The 18,980-nt window shown below is 45.7% G+C and overlaps 1 protein-coding gene across 23 annotated transcripts in view; it reads left to right on the top strand.

The window, feature by feature from the left end:
- Positions 1-18,980, top strand: part of galnt7 (UDP-N-acetyl-alpha-D-galactosamine: polypeptide N-acetylgalactosaminyltransferase 7) — a 309,242-nt gene that overhangs the window by 110,881 nt on the left and 179,381 nt on the right. For 22 of the 23 annotated variants that reach the window (XM_049721363.2, XM_068650729.1, XM_068650738.1 and 19 more), the window contains exons 8-9: positions 10,562-10,679; positions 10,761-10,883. The exons of the other annotated variant lie outside the window; for it this stretch is intronic. In XM_049721363.2, coding sequence (XP_049577320.1) covers positions 10,562-10,679; positions 10,761-10,883 — 241 coding nt within the window. The remainder of the gene's footprint in view (positions 1-10,561; positions 10,680-10,760; positions 10,884-18,980) is intronic. 23 annotated transcript variants of the gene reach the window in all.

The following is an 18,980-nucleotide window of genomic DNA, read 5'->3' as shown; positions in this document are numbered from 1 at the left end:
TTTGAGGAAATTCTGGTCCACCATCTGGCGTCTCAGGAGGGGGAAGCAATGCAACGTCAACACTGTTTACAGTGGGGATGGCGTGCTGCTGACCTCGACTCGGGACGTCGTGAGTCGGTGGGGAGAATACTTCGAAGACCTCCTCAATTCCACCTACACGCCTTCCATTGAGGAAGCAGGGCCTGGAGACTCTGAGGCGGATTCTCCAATCTCTGGGGTCGAAGTCACTGAGGTAGTTAAAAAAACTCCTCGGTGGCAAGGCCCCGGGGGTGGATGAGACCCGCCCGGAGTTCTTAAAGTCTCTGGATGTTGTGGGGCTGTCATGGCTGACACGCCTGTACAACATTGCGTGGACATCGGGGACAGTGCCTCTGGATTGGCAGACTGGGGTGGTGGTTCCCCTCTTTAAGAAGGGGGACCGGAGGGTGTGTTCCAATTACAGGAGAGTCACACTCCTCAGCCTCCCCGGTAAGGTCTATTCAGGGGTGCTGGAGAGGAGGGTCCTTCGGGAGGTCGAACCTCGGATTCAGGAGGAGCAGTGTGGCTTTTCGTCCTGGCCGTGGAACAGTGGACAAGCTCTACACCCTTGGCAGGATCCTCGAGGGTGCATGGGAGTTCGCCCAACCAGTCCACATGTGTTTTGTGGACTTGGAAAAGGCGTTCGACCGTGTCCCTCGGGAGGTTCTGTGGAGGGTGCTTCGGGAGTACGGGGTGCCGAGCCGACTGATCAGGGCGGTTCGGTCCCTGTATCACTGATGCCAGAGTCTGGTCCGCGTTTCCGGCAGTAAGTCGGATTCGTTCCCAGTGAGGGTTGGACTCCGCCAAGGCTGCCCTTTGTCACCAATTCTGTTCATAATTTTTATGGACAGAATTTCTCGGCGCAGCCGAGGCGTTGAGGGGGTCTGGTTTGGGGACCTCAGCATCGCGTCTCTGCTTTTGGCAGATGACGTGGTGCTGTTGCCTTCTTCAGGCCGTGATCTCCAGCTCTCGCTGGAGCGGTTCGCAGCCGAGTGTGAAGCGGTCGGGATGAGGGTCAGCGCCTCCAAATCCGAGTCCATGGTCCTCGATCGGAAAAGGGTGGAATGCCCTCTCCGGATCGGGGATGAGATCCTGCCCCAAGTGGAGGAGTTCAAGTATCTTGGAGTCTTGTTCACGAGTGAGGGGAGGATGGAGCACGAGATCGACAGGCGGATAGGTGCAGTGTCGGCAGTAATGCGGATCCTGTACCGGTCCGTTGTGGTGAAGAGAGAGCTGAGGCAAAAGGCAAAGCTCTCAATTTACCGGTCAATTTACTCTCCTACCCTCACCTATGGTCACGAGCTATGGGTCGTGACTGAAAGAACGGAATCCCGGATACAAGTGGCTGAAATGAGTTTTCTCCGCAGGATGTCCGGGGTCTCCCTTAGAGATAGGGTGAGAAGCTCGGTCATCCGGGAGAGACTCGGAGTAGAGTCGCTACTCCTCCACGTTAAGAGGAGCCAGATGAGGTGGCTCGGGCATCTTATCAGGATGCCTCCTGGACGCCTCCCTGGGGAGGTGTTCCGGGCATATCCCACCGGTAGGAGACCCCGGGGACGCCCCAGGACGCGCTGGAGAGACTATGTCTCTCAGCTGGCCTGGGAACGCCTTGATATCCCCCGAGATGAGCTGGATGAAGTGGCTGGGGAGAGGGAAGTCTGGGAGTCCCTCCTAAAGCTGCTGCCCTCGCGACCCGACCCCGGATAAGCGGAAGAAGATGGATGGATGGATGATACATTCTGGATTCATTACAAATCAACTGAAATATTGCAAGCCTTTTATTATTTTAATATTGCTGATTATGGCATACAGTTTAAGAAAACTCAAATATCCTATCTCAAAATATTAGAATATTTCCTCAGACCAAGTAAAAAAAAAGATTTAAAACAGCAAAACAAAATCAAACATTTGAAAATGTTCATTAATGCACTCAGTACTTGGTTGGGAATCTTTTTGCACGGATTACTGCATCAATGCGGCATGGCATGGAGACAATCAGCCTTTGGCATGGCTGAGGTGTTATGGATGCCCAGGATGCTTCAATAGCGGTCTTTAGCTCATTTGCATTGTTGGGTTTGGTGTCTTTCAGCTTCTTCTTCACAATACCCCACAAATTATCCATGGGGTTCAGGTCAGGGGAATTGGCAGGCCAATCAAGGACAGTAATGCCATGGTCATTACATCATTTACTGGTGGTTTTGGCACTGTGGGCAGGTGCCAGATCATGCTGGAAAATGAAATAATCATCTCCATAGAGCTTTTCAGCAGACGGAAGCATGTAGTTCTCTAGAATCTCTTGGTACACAGCTGCATTTACTCTGGACTTGATGAAAAACAGTCGACTAACACCAGCAGCTGACACGGCTCCCCAAACCATCGCTGACTGTGGGAACTGGATTTCAAGTAACTTGGATTTTGCTCCTCTCCAGCCTTTCTCCAGACTCTGGCGCCTTGACTTCCAAATGAAATACAAAACTTGCTTTCGTCTGAAAAGAAGACGTTGGACCACTGCAACTGTCTAGTGCTTCTTTTCCATAGCCCAAGTCAGACGCTTCAGAAGTGGCTTGACCATGGGAATACAGCTATTGTAGGCCATTTCTCGGACACGTCTGTGAACAGTGGCTTTTGATTCCTGGACTCCAGCTTCAGTCCACTGTCTTTGAACCTCCCTCAAATTCTGGAAGCGACTCTTCTTCACAATGCTGTTAAGGCTGCGGTCATCTCTCTTGGTTGTGCAGCGTTTCTTGCCACATTTCCCCCTTCCGACAGACTTTTCGTGGATGTGCTTTGAAATTACACTCTGTGAACAGCTTGCTCTTTGAGAAATTTCTTTTTGTTTCTTACATTCCTGATGGAGAATGTCAATGATGCTCTGGACAGCAGTCAGATCAGCAGTCTTCCCTATACTTGTGATTTAGTTTATTGAACCAAGCTGTGTGTTTTTCAAGGCTCAGGAAACCGTTGCAGGTGTTTCGAGTTAATTAGACGATTCAAGTGATTAGTTAAATACCCTACTAGTATACTTTTTCATGATATTCTAATATTTTGAGATAGGATATTTAAGTTTTCTTAAGCTGTTTGCCATAATCAGCAATATTAAAATAATAAAAGGCTTGCAATATTTCAGCTGATTTGTAATAAATCCAGAATGTATGACATTTTTGTTTTTTTAATTGTATTACAGAAAATAAAGAACTTTATCACAATATTCTAATTCTAATGACAGTCCTGTACATATACGTATAACCACTGCTCAAAAAAATTAAAGAAACACTTTGAAAACATCAGATTTCAATGGTGAAAAAAAAAATGGATATCTATGCTGATATGGACAGTTTAATGTCTCAGGAACAAAAGGATACCACATCTTTTGATGGAAATAAATGTTTTCAGCCTACAGAGGGCTCAGTATATAAACACCCCAAAAATCTAAGTGAAAAAATGATATGGCAGGCTAAATTCAATTTCTGCAACTCAAAATTATTTTCAATATCTTCTGTGGCCCCCATGTACTTGTATGCATGCTTGACAACGTCGCGGCATGCTCCTAATGAAACGACGAATGGTGTCTTGTGAGATGTCCTCCCAGATCTGTCTAAGAGCATCAGTGAGCTCCTGTAAAGTCTGAGGAGCAACCTGGCGGCATCTGATGAACCGAAACATTATGTCCCAGAGGTGTTCTATCGGGTTTAGATCAGGTAATCGTGAGGGCCATTCATTTGTGTCAATTCCTTCATCCTCTAGATGCTGTCTGCATACTCTTGCCATATGAGGCCGGCCATTGTTGTGGAGCAGGAGGAACCGAAGACCTACTGCACCAGCGTAGGCTCTGACCATGGGTGCAAGGATTTCATCCCGATACCTAATGGCAGTTAGACTGCCGTTCTCTAGCCTGTAGAGGTCTGTTCATCCCTCCATGGAAATGCCTCCCTAGACCATCACTGACCCACCACCGAACCGGTCATGCTGAATGATGTTGCAGGCAGCACAGCGCTCTCCTTGGCTTCTCCAGATCCTTTCACGTCTATCACAGGTGCTCAGGGTAAACCTGCTCTCATCTGTGAAAAGCACAGGGCGCCAGTGGCGGACTTGCCAATTCTGGTGTTCTATGGCAAATGCCAATCGAGCTCCACGGTGCTGAGCAATGAGCACAGGGCACACTACAGGACGTCGTGCCCTGAGGCCACCCTCTTGAAGTCTGTTTCTGACTGTTTGGGCAGAGACATTCACACCAGTAGCCTACTGGAGGTCATTCTGTAGGGCTCGGGCAGTGCTCAACCTGTTCCTCCTTGCACAAAGCAGCAGATATTGGTCCTGCTGACGGAATGAGGACCGTCTACGGCCCTGTCCAGCTCTCCTAGAGTAACTGCCTGTCTCCTGGAATCTCCTCCATGCTCTGGTGATTGTCCTGGGAGACACATCAAATCTTCTTGCAACAGCACACATGCATGTGCCATCCTGGAGGAGTTGGACACTCTTCGCAACTTCAGGAGGGTTAAGAAATCGCCTCATGCTCCCATTCATGATAATGACTTTAGCTAAAGCCAACACATGTGGAAAAACTATTAAAACAGATCAAGAGGAGGAACTTGAAATGGCCTCCACCTGCAAAAGCAGTCCTGTTTTGGGGACCATCTCGTTGTTGCCCCGCTAGTGTACCTGTTGTTAATTCCATCAACACCAATGCAGCTGAAACTGATTAACAACCCCCTCTGCCACGTACCTGACCAAAACCTTATCAGAAAAGTCAAATTGATTTCATGCCATACCCTGATAAAAAACTGTTCCTCTCATTTTTTTTGAGCAGTGTATATATGTATGTGTGTTTGTGTGTTTGTGTGTGTGTGTATATATATATATATATATATATATATATATATATATATATATATATATATATATATATATACTTGTATGTATATATACTACCGTTCAAAAGTTTGGGGTCACCCAAACAATTTTGTGTTTTCCATGAAAAGTCACACTTATTCACCACCAAACGTGAAATGAATAGAAAATAGAGTCAAGACATTGACAAGGTTAGAAATAATGATTTGTATTTGAAATAAGATTTTTTTTACATCAAACTTTGCTTTCGTTAAAGATACCTCCATTTGCAGCAATTACGGCATTGCAGACCTTTGGCATTCTAGCTGTTAATTTGTTGAGGTAATCTGGAGAAATTGCACCCCACGCTTCCAGAAGCAGCTCCCACAAGTTGGATTGGTTGGATGGGCACTTCTTGCGTACCATACGGTCAAGCATTCATCCGTTCACAATACTTTTTTCCAGTCTTCCACTGTCCAATGTCTGTGTTCTTTTGCCCATCTTAATCTTTTTCTTTTGTTGGCCAGTCTTTTCTTTGCCACTGTGCCCTGAAGCCCAGAATCCCGCAGCCGCCTCTTCACTGTAGATGTTGACACTGGTGTTTTGCCGGTACTATTTAATGAAGATGCCAGTTGGGGACCTGTGAGGCGTCTGTTTCTCAAACTAGAGACTCTAATGTACTTATCTTCTTGCTCAGTTGTGCAACGCGGCCTCCCACTTCTTTTTCGACTCTGGTCAGAGCCTGTTTGTGCCGTCCTCTGAAGGGAGTAGTACACACCGTTGTAGGAAATCTTCAATTTCTTAGCAATTTCTCGCATGGAATAGCCTTCATTTCTAAGAACAAGAATAGACTGTCGAGTTTCAGTTGAAAGTTGTCTTTTTCTGGCCATTTTGAGCGTTTAATTGACCCCACAAATGTGATGCTCCAGAAACTCCATCTGCTCACAGGAAGGTCAGTTTTGTAGCTTCTGTAACCAGCTAAACTGTTTTCAGATGTGTGAACATGATTGCACAAGGGTTTTCTAATCATCAATTAGCCTTCTGAGCCAATGAGCAAACACATTGTACCATTAGAACACTGGAGTGATAGTTGCTGGAAATGGGCCTCTGTACACCTATGTAGATATTGCACCAAAAACCAGACATTTGCAGCTAGGATAGTCCTTTACCACATTAGCAATGTATAGTGTATTTCTTTAAAGTTAAGACTAGTTTAAAATTATCTTCATTGAAAAGTACAGTGCTTTTTCTTCAAAAAATAAGGACATTTCAATGTGACCCCAAACTTTTGAACGGTAGTATATATATAAAATAATTATAAAAGTCTTGTGTGGATGCCCTCACGCTTTGCCGTCGGGCCGTGTCAGCACAGCGAGAGCAGGGCGAAGCCGTGACACGTTTACACTTTAAAATGTTTAAAAAGTGTTTAAAAATACGATAAAGTGTTTAAAAATAAAATTATAAAAGTCTTGTGCGGACGCCCTTGCTCTGGGCTGCAGGCGCGTCAGCCGGCCAGCACAGCAAGAACAGAGCGGAGCCGTGATACGATTACATTTTTAAAAAAAATAAAGTGTTTAAAAATACAATAAAGTGTTTAAAAATAAAATTATAAAATTCTTTTGCGGATGCGTTTGCGCTGAGCCGCAGGGGTGCGTCAGCCGGCCAGCACGACAAGAGCAGAGCAGAGCCGTGACACGTTTATACTTTAAAATGTTTTAAAAAGTGTTTAAAATACAATAAAGTATTTAAAAGTATAATAAAGTGTTTAAAAATAAAATTGGTTTTTGATGGACAGCAGCCGAGCCAACACCCGCTGATCTGCCACAGACGCCAGATCAGGTAGCTCCGTGCCAACAACAAAATGCTACCTTCCTCACTAATTTGTCCAGGCAGGAGGCATCCTTCTTCTTGACCCCCCCCCCAGCACGCCACCGCAAAGAAGAAGGCGTTCGCCACAACAAATGATAAAACATCCGCAGCATCAATTAAATAATTCTACCAACAGTGTCTACCCTGCTCCAGTCTACTCTGCTCTACAAAAACGGTGCATCTCCACAGCCACTGCCATGACCTGGGAGCCTTTTCTCACCTCGCTAGTGACGTCACGTTATAGCACAGGTGTCAAACTCAAGGCCCGGGGGCCAGATACGGCCCGCCACATCATTTTATGTGGCCCACAAAGACAAGTTGTACATCAAATCCGTGTCATTATTAGAATTGTAAATTGTTTTCACTTTTAATAATATCTTTTTTTTTAAATATTTGACCAGTTTTTACTCGTCTGATTTATAAATGAGTTATTTGTCAGTTTGTTTTGTAGCTTTTACTGTATATAATATGAGTTTCTTATACATTTATTTGGGTTTACAGTCATAATGGCCCTCCGAAAGAAGCTATGACTACAATGCGGCCCGCGAAAAAAATGAGTTTGACACCCCTGCGTTATAGAGACCGTTTCTAGCGCACACGGCACACACACTGACAAAAACAATGTAAGGACACTATTCTGCACTATTCAGACGCCATTCAGCATGTATAAAACCTCGGTTTTTGACCACAATCCGTTCCAGAAGGCGGTTCGAGAAGTGAATCGATCGGATTCCGAATCTATTTTTCCCATTACAAATATTGGAAAAAAAAAATAATCCGTTCCAAGACTAAAAAAAAAACGCCATTCTTAAGCATTTTTTCAATTGCGCATTTTTGTCCAATTGCGCAACTGCAGCGCACCACCAAACGCGCAACCGTAGCGCGCCGCCGACCGTGCAACTGCTCCGCGCTGGTCGCATTATTGTGATAGAGCCGTGGCTGAAATTTAGGAAATATTTTTAAAGTCCTGATGTACTTTCCAAAATTTAAGTGGACCTCAGTGCGCAGGGAGCTTAATTTGGTCCGATCGTGCAACCGCAGCGCGCTGGGCGCTCACTGTCACATTGTTTTAAGAGCGTCTTTGTGTTTTAGGATGGCTTTACTGCTCCCACTTGCGTTCTATGGAGGCATGATTCGGGGTGAATACAATCCTCAAAGTAACGAAAATACAATAACGAACGGACTCAGTCGGCATCCGGGCCGCGCAGTCGGGTTTTCTCGGGTCCTTTCGGCTCATCTCGTGAGGTTCGACCTCCGAATTTTGTTCGATAACTGAAGCAGATTTTTCGTTTGAATTCCGATTTGTTTGAGAACCGGAACGTTGGAAAACCGAGGTTTGACTGTATTTATAAACAATCGCCATCTTTTCGTTCACATTGACACGCTTTTGGTACATTATTTCCCATTTTTGTATTGTGCCTTGTTTGGACTATCGCCCGATTTTTCGGCTCTCCTTACCATAGTTAAGTACGTTTTGTGTTTGAATAGTTTTTTTTTTTTTTTCTTCTTTTTAAAGTCCACTTTCCAGACTCCGCTGGGTAGGACTGGATTCTCAATATGGCTTTCTTCCACTGGAGGTGGTCCATGGCCAGTGGACGAAATGCCATACTGAGAATATTTTTGGAGCAAAGGTTTTTACAGTCGGATGCCCTTCCTGACACCAACCCAAAGGGAAATTGATTTTCTGTAGGGGTTGACTCCCTTAGCCCAATTCCAACCCTTAATGCTGAGTGCCAAGCAGGGAGGCAATGGGTCCCATTTTTATAGTCTTTGGTATGACCCGGCCGGGGTTTGAACCCACAACCTTCCAGTCTCAGGGCGGACACTCTACTACTAGGCCACTGAGCTTTTCTTTTTGTTATGTTTAATTTATTTTGAACTCTTTTTTTTTTCCTTTCAAATTTCCAAGCTATGTACCGTATTGGCCCGAATACAAGACGACCCTGATTATAAGACGACCCCCTCTTTTTCAAGAATCAAGTTTGAAAAAAACTTTTTGAATAACAATTTTAATTTTTATACAGAAAATAATATATTCGAGAGAAAAAGCATGTTGTGAATTTCAAATCATGCAAAAACTGTCTATCACATCTTAATATTGAACATTTAAATATGTAAACTAAAGTGCAATCACATTTGTAAATGAATTGCTTCTGGTTTTTGAAATGTAAATAAAAATATCTACTGTGATAAAACAACAAAATTGCAATAACTGCATCAAAGTGAAGTCTAACTCTAATTGTAGTCTTGAAACAAATCTGAATAAGGAAAAACATTGCAATCAAATAATGCAAACTGGTTTAAACTTGAGAGTAGCTAAGATCTGTCATGTCAGAACATTACAAACATCCTCTGCCTCGCTGTGCTCAGTGTCACTGTCCACGTACGCGCACACCCTCCTGTCGAACTCTTGAAAGCGGTCACTCTGAGGACCACGGAAAGCTTTTCTCTGATTGTGAGCATTTTTTAGGCGATATTTTTTTAGCTCTCCATCTCCATACTCACTCACTCTGTGGCACCATTTTTCACAGCCGCTTTGCAATTGTTTGAAGACTCTGCCTCATTTATCACCATTATCTTGAAGTTTGCATCATAACTTCTCCTCAGCTGCCGGTTAACCTGGCCAATCTTCGACCCACTTTTCTCCAGATTGTCGCTACGTTTCTCCATTTTCTGTTATCTCTTCTCTTATTTTCTTCTTTTCTTTCTTACCGCTATTTTTTATTTTTCTTCTTCAAGCTACCGCTATTTTTTCTTCTTCTTTGTGACAGGGGTTTGCTTTGGCCTGGGGAGTTAAGTTCAGCATTCACTTTAAAGATATATGGCGCCATCTAGCGTTGTGCATGGGTATAATGTCTAGACCCCGAATGTAAGACAACCCCCACTTTTTCAGTCTTATTTCAATGCAAAAAACACTCATATATGGGCCAATACGGTCGTTAGCTGAAATGGAAGGCCTGTAGGTTGAAGTGCCGAGATGCGACGAATTTATGAATTAAAAAAAAAAACAGAGTTCGCAAAACAGTTTTATTTTAAAATATACTGGATCCACCTCGTACGCTGACCCCCAATTTCCTGTCTGAGCCATATAATTTCTTGAGCTTCATGAAAATATGCTTGCGACATCCGGAAAAATAGAAGGCTTGCGGTCGGCGAGCGCACGGCAATGACGTTCCGCTAGCGCGCTGCAGCTAGTGTGAGTTGACTCGTTGACTCCAATGCTTTCTATTCCTTGAGCAGTGTGGCGCCATGCCCAGTGTGAGTGAGGCGTAAGTGAAATTTATGTCGCTAAAATTAAATGTTATTTGCTAAGTTTTTTAATGTCCATTCCACAATTTTGCTTAAGTATGTGGGTTTAAACGAAACATCCATCCACCAATCCATTTTCTGTACCGCTTTGTCGCCACGAGGGTCGCAGGCGTGCTGGAGCCTATCCCAGCGGTCATCAGGCAGTAGGCGGGAGACACCGTGAACCGGTTGCCAGCCAATCGCAGGGCACACAGAGACGAACAACCATCCGCACTCGCGCTCATACCTAGGGGCAATGTAGAGTGCTCAGTCGGCCTATCAAGCATGTTTTTTGGGATGTGGGAGGAAACCCACGGGGGCTCGGGGAGAACATGCAAACTCTACACGGAGGGTCGGAGGTGGAATCGAACCGGCACCCTCCTAACTGTGAGGTGGACGTGCTAACCAGTGCTCCACCGAGCCACTAAATGAAACATTTTTCTTCCAAAGTTAGGTCATCCAGATGTAAATACCATGAAATAAAAGCTTAGCATGAGGACTGTTACAAAGTTATTCATACTATATTCATTTGTTTTTCTCTGTGGGTGTCAATTCATAGGTCTCCAGCCATGGCAGGGGGTCTCTTTGCTATAGAGCGTGACTACTTCTTTGAACTGGGCCTATATGATCCTGGATTGCAGATATGGGGAGGAGAAAATTTTGAAATATCATACAAGGTATGATGGCGTCACTGGTTGATGAGTGCTGAATATGCAAAGTCGGTGCACATTTCTACTCCAATTTTACTGTCATTCTAGATATGGCAGTGTGGTGGCAAACTGCTCTTTGTCCCGTGCTCTCGTGTTGGGCATATATACAGACTTAAAGGTTGGCAAGGCAATCCTCCCCCTGCACATGTTGGTTCCTCACCTACGCTGAAGGTATAACAACATTCACTGTCATTTTTATAATCAACATTGTTCAAATCCATCTTAATACAGTATTTGGCACATTGATCAGAACACCACTCAAGGTTTAGCAGGTTAAGGTTAGGTAAGGTTCATGAATGATGATCCATGCTGCTAATGAGAGTTGGAGAATCAGATTCAACCCAACTATTGGTTGGAGCGAGCATGATTTGCATATGCTTTTTCAAGTAGCCTGGCACAAGCAAGAGCCCCCTTCTTGTTCTGTTACCATCCATCCATCCATCCATCCATCCATCCATCCATCCATCCATCCATCCATCCATCCATCCATCCATCCATCCATCCATCCATCCATCCATCCATCCATCCATCCATCCATCCATCCATCCATCCATCCATCCATCCATCCATCCATCCATCCATCCATCCATCCATCCATCTTCTTCCGCTTATCCGGGGTCGGGTCCCGGGGTCAGCAGCTTTAGGAGGGACTCCCAGACTTCCTTCTCCCCAGCCACTTTATCCAGCTCATCCCGGGGGATCCCAAGGCATTCCTAGGCCAGCTGAGAGACATAGTCTCTCCAGCGCGTCGTGGGTCGTCCCCATGTCCTCCTACAGGGAGGCGTCCAGGAGGCATCCTGATGAGATGCCCGAGCCACCTCATCTGGCTCCTCTCAATGTGTAGGAGCAGCGGCTCTACTCCGAGTCTCTCCTGGATGACCGAGCTTCTCACCTTTTCTCAAAGGGAGAGCCCGGACACCCTGCGGAGGAAACTCATTTCAGCCGCTTGTATCCTGGATCTCGTTCTTTTGGTCACGACCTATAGCTCGTGACCATAGGTGAGGGTAGGAGCATAGATCGACTGGTAAATCGAGAGCCTTGCCTTTTGGCTCAGCTCTCTCTTCACCACGACAGATCGGTACAGAGTCCGCATTACTGCCGACGCTGCAACAATCCGCCTGTCGATCTTGCGCTCCAACCGGCCCTCACTCGTGAACAAGACCCCAAGATACTTGAACTCCTCCACTTGGGGCAGGGTCTCATCCCCGATCCGGAGAGGGCATTCCACTCTTTTCTGACCGAGGACCATGGACTCAGATTTAGAAGTGCTGACCCTCATCCCGACCGCTTCACACTCGGCTGCGAACCGCTCCAGTGAGAGCTGGAGATCACGGCCTGAAGAAGCCAACAGCGCCATGTCGTCTGCAAAAAGCAGAGACGCGATGCTGAGGTCCCCAAACCGGACCACTTCAATGCCTCGGCTGCGCCGAGAAATTCTGTCCATAAAAATTATGAACAGAATTGATGACAAAGGGCAGCTTTGGCGGAGTCGAACCCTCACTGGGAACGAATCCGACTTACTGCCGGAAATGGGGACCAAACTCTGGCATCGATGATACAGGGACCGAACCGCCCTTATCAGTTGGCTCGGTACCCCGTACTCCCGAAGCACCCTCTACAGAACTTCCCGAGGGACACGGTCGAACGCCTTTTCCAAGTCCACAAAACACATATGGACTGGTTGGGCGAACTCCCATGCACCCTCGAGGATCCTGTCGAGGGTGTAGAGCTGGTCCACTGTTCCACAGCCAGGACGAAAGCTACACTGCTCCTCCTGAATCCGAGGTTCGACCTCCCGACAGACCCTCCTCTCCAGCACCCCTGAATAGACCTTACCAGGGAGGCTGAGGAGTGTGATTCCCCTGTAATTGGAACACACCCTCCGGTCCCCCTTCTTAAAGAGGGGAACCACCCCTGGGGTCTTGCCACCGAGGAGTTTTTTTTAACTACCTCAGTGACTTTGACTCCAGAGATTGGAGAGTCCGCCTCAGAGTGTCCAGGCCCTGATTCCACAATGGAAGGCGTGTAGGTGGAATTCAAAGTATTCTCCCCACCGACTCACAACGTCCTGAGTCAAGGTCAGCAGCACGCCATCTCCACTGTAAACAGTGTTGACGGTGCACTGCTTTCCCCTCCTCAGACGTCGGATGGTGGACCAGAATTTCTTCGAAGCCCTCCGGAAGTCATTCTCCATGTCCTCGCCAAACTCCTCCCACACCAGGGTTTTTGTCTCAGCAACCGCCGAAGCCGCGTTGCGCTTGGCCATCCGGTACCTGTCAGCTACCTCCGGAGTCGCGCAGGTCAAACCGGCCCGATAGGACTCCTTCTTCAGCTTGACGACATCCCTCACCGCCGGAGTCCACCAGTGGGTTCGGGGATTGCCGCCACGACAGGCACCAACGACCTTACGGCCACAGCTCCGGTCGGTTGCTTCAACAATGGAGGCACGGAACATGGTCCACTCCGACTCAATGTCCCCCGCCTCCCCTGGGACGTGGGAAAAGCTCTGCCGGAGGTGGGAGTCAAAACTCTTCCTGACAGGGGATTCTGCCAGACGTTCCCAGCTAACCCTCACAGAGCGTTTGGGTCTGCCAGGTCGGACCGGCATCTTCCCCCACCATCGGAGCCAATCTACCACCAGGTGGTGATCAGTTGACAGCTCCGCCCCTCTCTTCACACGAGTGTCCAAAACATGCGGCCGCAAATCCGATGACACGCCTACAAAGTCTATCATCGAACTGCGGCCTAGGGTGTCCTGTGCCAAATGTTAGAGTTGTGCACACTCCAACTTATTTTGCAAGAACCAAACAGGAGACAAGTAAGTCCTCTTAAGCACCTGCAGGTGGAGAGTCCATTCGTCGCTGTCTGAACAGCGATGATCGAATGAAGTCTAACTCAGGCCTCTTGCAGGAGCATTTTTATTGAGAGAAACAGAGTGGGGGTATGGGTAGGCTGGCTAAAGCCCTTGTCCTCTAGTCTAAACATGTCAGGGGATGTTTTACGACCTTGTGATAAGGAGGACAAGGTAAGGTATTTATTACCTGTTGCATTCCAACATAATCCTACGATAAAGTTAACCTGGAAAACCCTAACATCTCCCTCCTGTTTTATCATATGATTGTCACCCCAAACAACAAAGACAAGTAAGAAAAAAACATATATATATATGTATAATGAAGAAAGAAGAATAGGAAAAATAAAAACAACAAACAATGATAGCAACGCTTTCCAGTGAAGATGAGGCATTACCTTAATACCCCAGATCAAACTTATTGTGTAAGCGAAAAACCTGCTGGCCAGATGTTATTAGCAGGAAAATTCTTACACGGCCCCTGTGCTACAGGCGACCAGAATGCTATCAATAAAAAATAAAAAGAAAAAGACAGAAATTGTATCCATCACTTGCGAAGCATTTTCGATGGTCAAATCATCAAGTTTCTGTAAAACATGCTCAACAGAACAGCATCTACGCAATCCACGTCTCATTATCACATCTGTCACGTCTAAGAAGTTGTATATGTGCTCGCGTTTTCGTCAGCTGCTGATGTTCTAGTCTGTAGGTGAGGTCTGTCACACACACTGGCGCACACACTCCTGTCCAGTTGGCAGGCAGCATCGGACAACTCTCGTGACCACAAAACCATGATCCGTACTGAACAGGCACGTGCACTCATAGGATGCAGGTGAGGCAGTGCCTCTGAACTTCTGGATGAAGTAGGTCCCGTCCGATGGTGCAGTCATGTTGGTAGTAGAGCCCTTACACCTTGAAAACGGCTCTCTCATCCTGGCACACAGCGGTGAGTTCCAAAGCTCCCATCCAGTTTCCTCCTGGAGAGCAGTCGTCGTTAATGCATTTGTGGGTCCTGCAACCTTGGATGCAACATGTGTAGTCAGCAAGACTTGGAATGGTCCCTCCCGTCGTGGCTGGCCCAGTTCCTTCTTTTGATGACCTCTATGTAGACCCAGTCTCCTGGATTGATGGGGTTGTCGACCTGTGAGGAGGAAAGATCAAGCGGCAGTAAATTTGTCTTTGACACAGTTTGAGCGTCCTGATCATATAATCTGCCAAGGACTGCTCTTCATCTGTTGTTTGCAACTCTCGTAGTCAATTGTAGTGCCCATTTAACTGGCAAATAGGAATGTTTGCAGGAAGAGTTTGAACACTTCCTAATGATTCCCTTTAACCAAAAACTATTTATGACAGGGGCGTTCCCATTTATTGCCTCCTGGTGTAAAAGAGATTGTCTTACCCATGCCTTCTTTCTCCTCACACGCTCGCACCCACACAGGGTGTGAACACACACACACACACATCTGCCCGCACACATACGCAAAATGGCATACAAAGTTCAGACGAACGACAATTTTACAGAGATTACTCACAAACAGAACACACAGACAAAGGGATTCTAATCCATCTCTCATGTAGCTTCTTTTGATACAATCTCCTATCGGTAACTGTATAGCAGACGTTTTAGCATATAATCCCATACTCTGCTCTCTCGCTTCTACTTTTTCATGTCGGTGCAGTTGTAGGTGGCCCCTATTGCAGTCATTGTCTTGTTAACTGTCACCTTGTGACTCCTATGCATGATTGTGTGAATGTCAAAAATTGAACGTACCTAACTTTCTGACCATCCAACCTCCACTGTGGAACAAAAAACCTTACTATTGTATTGAGTAGGTACATTAAGCAACCTAGCTTCCTCCTGACTGCCAAATGTCCTGTTCTAAAATTTATATAACTCGACCTCTACGTTTTAAGCTTGATGAGCCAAAATATCAGATCTTGCTCTTGTTTCCTACCGTTTTAGCCTATTTGTTTTATCCAAATCCGTTCAATCTCTGATTATAATGCTTTTCTCTGTAGCCCTACGTATTTTTCAAATTTTTATTTATTTATCAAATCTCCTCAGTTCTGTCAAACTCAGTGCACAATGAACCTCCCTTCCACTTTGAACCAAGCTTCACCAAATTTGGTAACGCCGTAGCAAGGAGTGTGATTTGGTTGTCGGACACTCCAAGTCCATATCTTTTTGCTGCACTTCACCCTCTCAAGTTGGTGTTCTTTTGTTGTTGCTTCAGAGCGACCCCATCCATCACGCTTGAATGAGTCCATTGTTCAAATGAGTCAATTTTCATCATTGTGAGTTCCTCCGCTTTTCACTGTCTTTTCTCGTCCCCGAGGATGTTGTCTGTCCTCCGGAGTGTACTTGTCCTCCTCCAAGCACAACAGCAGTCTTTTCTTGTCCTTCGCCAAAGGTCAAAGGTGCTTCAGAGCCAGGCACCATTTTGTAGTTGTTCACGGCTGCAGGCGAAGACTCGGATTGGGTTTCAGGGGCCCTGACACTGAGAATGACAGGCTGGGACGTCAAACTTGTAAGACTATCTCCAAATGTAGCTGCTTCCATCAATTTGCTGGTAACATTTATTTACCAAACTTCAACTTCTCCTAATAACAGCGGTCTCGTTTTTATATCGTAAAACCTGCAGCTCATCCTATTTTTTAGCTACATTTTATCTATAGTTCCAGTTTAATCGGACAGTATGTTGTCTTCAGTATCATTATTGAAAATCAACTCATCGAGGTCTGCGTTCCACATCAAGCCCTGATCTGTATGTCTTGACCTCTCACATGTTATTGTCATGCTTGCTCAAAAATGTGACTTAGAGTATGGTGCTGTGAATTCTCAATCTCCCCAATGAAATTGGATCCCACCTCGTAGTTCTTATCGTTCTCATGTTCCTGTTAGCCTACAATTGTCCAAATCAAAAATGTTTTCTTTTAACTGTCTTTCTTTTGAACCTCTAAATCTCTCGTGTTGCTAACCTATCTACACCAGAACAAAAAAATTACCACAATATTACACCAAATGTATTCGAAAATTCATTGTCATAAAGTGTTGTATTATTACTATCTTCCACTATCTGTCCTACTCACTCCCCCCTTTTGAGGCTTGGCAACGCCCATGCCTCACACCTCGACAAACTTTTTGGGAGAATGCGTTCTTTACTACATACGATTCCATCATCATTTAATTTGACTTTCTTTCCAAAACGCTTCTCAATTTCTCAGTTCACACAACTTCTACATGTGTTACTGGTTCTCCAGTTTTTTTTTGTTTTGTTTTGTTTTTTTCTAGTTAATTATCAATCCAAAAGCTACGTGTTTCTTTCTAACATTCAACCTGCTCAAAATCACTCTTTCATCAAAGTCGCTCTACTAATTTTCTATAGTAGTCGCCAACGACTTCAACCATTCAACCTGTAATTTCTTTTCATTCAGGCTATCATTCATCAATGTTCATTTGCATCTCACACACAGTCTCCAAAAAGGAGTCTTTCTATCACATTGGTCCCAATTCATCCAAGCTCACCACACAACATTCATCACATTTTAGCACAATCCAATTCACTCTCTCTTCTTTTCTTTTTCAGTCCATTTTTCTTTCTATCCACACACTCTTCTAAAACATCAACTACTATCTTCCACACTTCAACTCTCAACTTCCCTTCTACTCCATACTTTTTCTTCCACTTCGGCATATATTGCATACAATTAAGAAATCTACTCGCCATGTACTTCTCATCTCCGTCAAGAGGTAGAGATTTACCGTTTTTATTTCCCATCTTAATTCTAGTAGTTTAAGGTTTTACAATTTTTTTTTTCAATTTTTTTTTCTTTGAGGATCCTCAATGCAGGTTTAAATTGACCTTCCAACAGATTACTAGCCTGTTTTATTGCCGTGGATCAACGCTAGAACTGCTTTTTAGTCAATTTATCCTACCAGTCACACACTCAATCACACTAACTCCAGCGCTTTTTTAGGCCTCATGGCTCGGACAAACCAAAGCCGTATCTCATAGCTCGGACAAACCAAAGCCGTATCTCATGGCTCGGATAAACCAAAGCCGTATTTCATAGCTCGGATAAACCAAAGCCGTATCTCATGGCTCGGACAAACCAAAGCCGTATCTCATAGCTCGGACAAACCAAAGCCGTATCTCATAGCTCGGACAAACCAAAGTCGTATCTTTAGCGCTTTAACTTACTTGTCCCCTGGTTCGTTGCACCGCCGGATCCCGTCAATCCACCTCTGTCAGACGAAGGCAGACCTGAGATGCTGGCCCAGCGAAGAATTCTCTTCCCAGGACTTTCTTTTCCAGGTCCTCCTAATGGACGCTGGCTTGTCGACAATGCAGCACGTCCTCCTTCGCCGGTCAGATGGTGGGTATGAGGATCCCGGGTTTCGGCACCAAAATGTTAGCGTTGTGCACACTCCAACTTATTTTGCAAGAACCAAACAGGAGACAAGTAAGTCCTCTTAAGCACCTGCAGGTGGAGAGTCCATTCGTCGCTGTCTGAACAGCGATGATCGAATGAAGTCTAACTCAGGCCTTTTGCAGGAGCATTTTTATTGAGAGAAACAGAGTGGGGGTATGGGTAGGCTGGCTAAAGCCCTTATCCTCTAGTCTAAACATGTCAGGGGATGTTTTACGACCTTGTGATAAGGAGGACAAGGTAAGGTATTTATTACCTGTTGCATTCCAACATAATCCTACGATAAAGATAACCTGGAAAACCCTAACACCAAGTGCACACATGGACACTATTGTGCTTGAACATGGTGTTCATTATAGAAAATCCGTGTCGAGCACAGAAGTCCAATAATAGAACACCGCTTGGGTTAAGATCGGGGGGGGGCGTTCCTCCCAATCACGCCAAACCAGGTCTCACTGTCATTGCCCACGTGAGAACTGAAGTCACCCAGTAGAACGATGGAGTCCCTAGAAGGATTCTCTCCAGCACTTCCTCCAGGGACTTCAAGAACCAGCTCAGTGGCCTAGTGGTAGAGTGTCCGCCCTGAGACTGGAAGGTTGTGGGTTCAAACCCCGTCCGGGTCTTACCAAAGACTATAAAAATGGGACCCATTGCCTCCCTGCTTGGCACTCAGCATTAAGGGTTGGAATTGGGGGGTTAGATCACCAAATGATTCCCGAGCGCGGCACCGCTGCTGCTCACTGCTCCCCTCTCCCCCAGGGGATGGATCAAAATCACACGGGGATGGGTTAAATGCAGAGGAAAAATTTCACCACACCCAGATGTGTGTGTGACGATCATTGGGACTTTAACTTTAAGAAGGGTGGGTACTCTGAGCTGCCGTTTGGTGCATAGACACAAACAACAGTCAGGACCCGTCACCCCACCCGAAGGCGGAGGGAGGCTATCCTCTCGTTGACCGGAGTGAACCCCAATGTGCAGGTGCC

This window comes from Syngnathus scovelli, chromosome 5 (genome assembly GCF_024217435.2).
Source record: "Syngnathus scovelli strain Florida chromosome 5, RoL_Ssco_1.2, whole genome shotgun sequence".
Lineage (NCBI taxonomy): Eukaryota > Metazoa > Chordata > Actinopteri > Syngnathiformes > Syngnathidae > Syngnathus > Syngnathus scovelli.
This window is presented reverse-complemented; position numbering and strand designations above follow the sequence as displayed.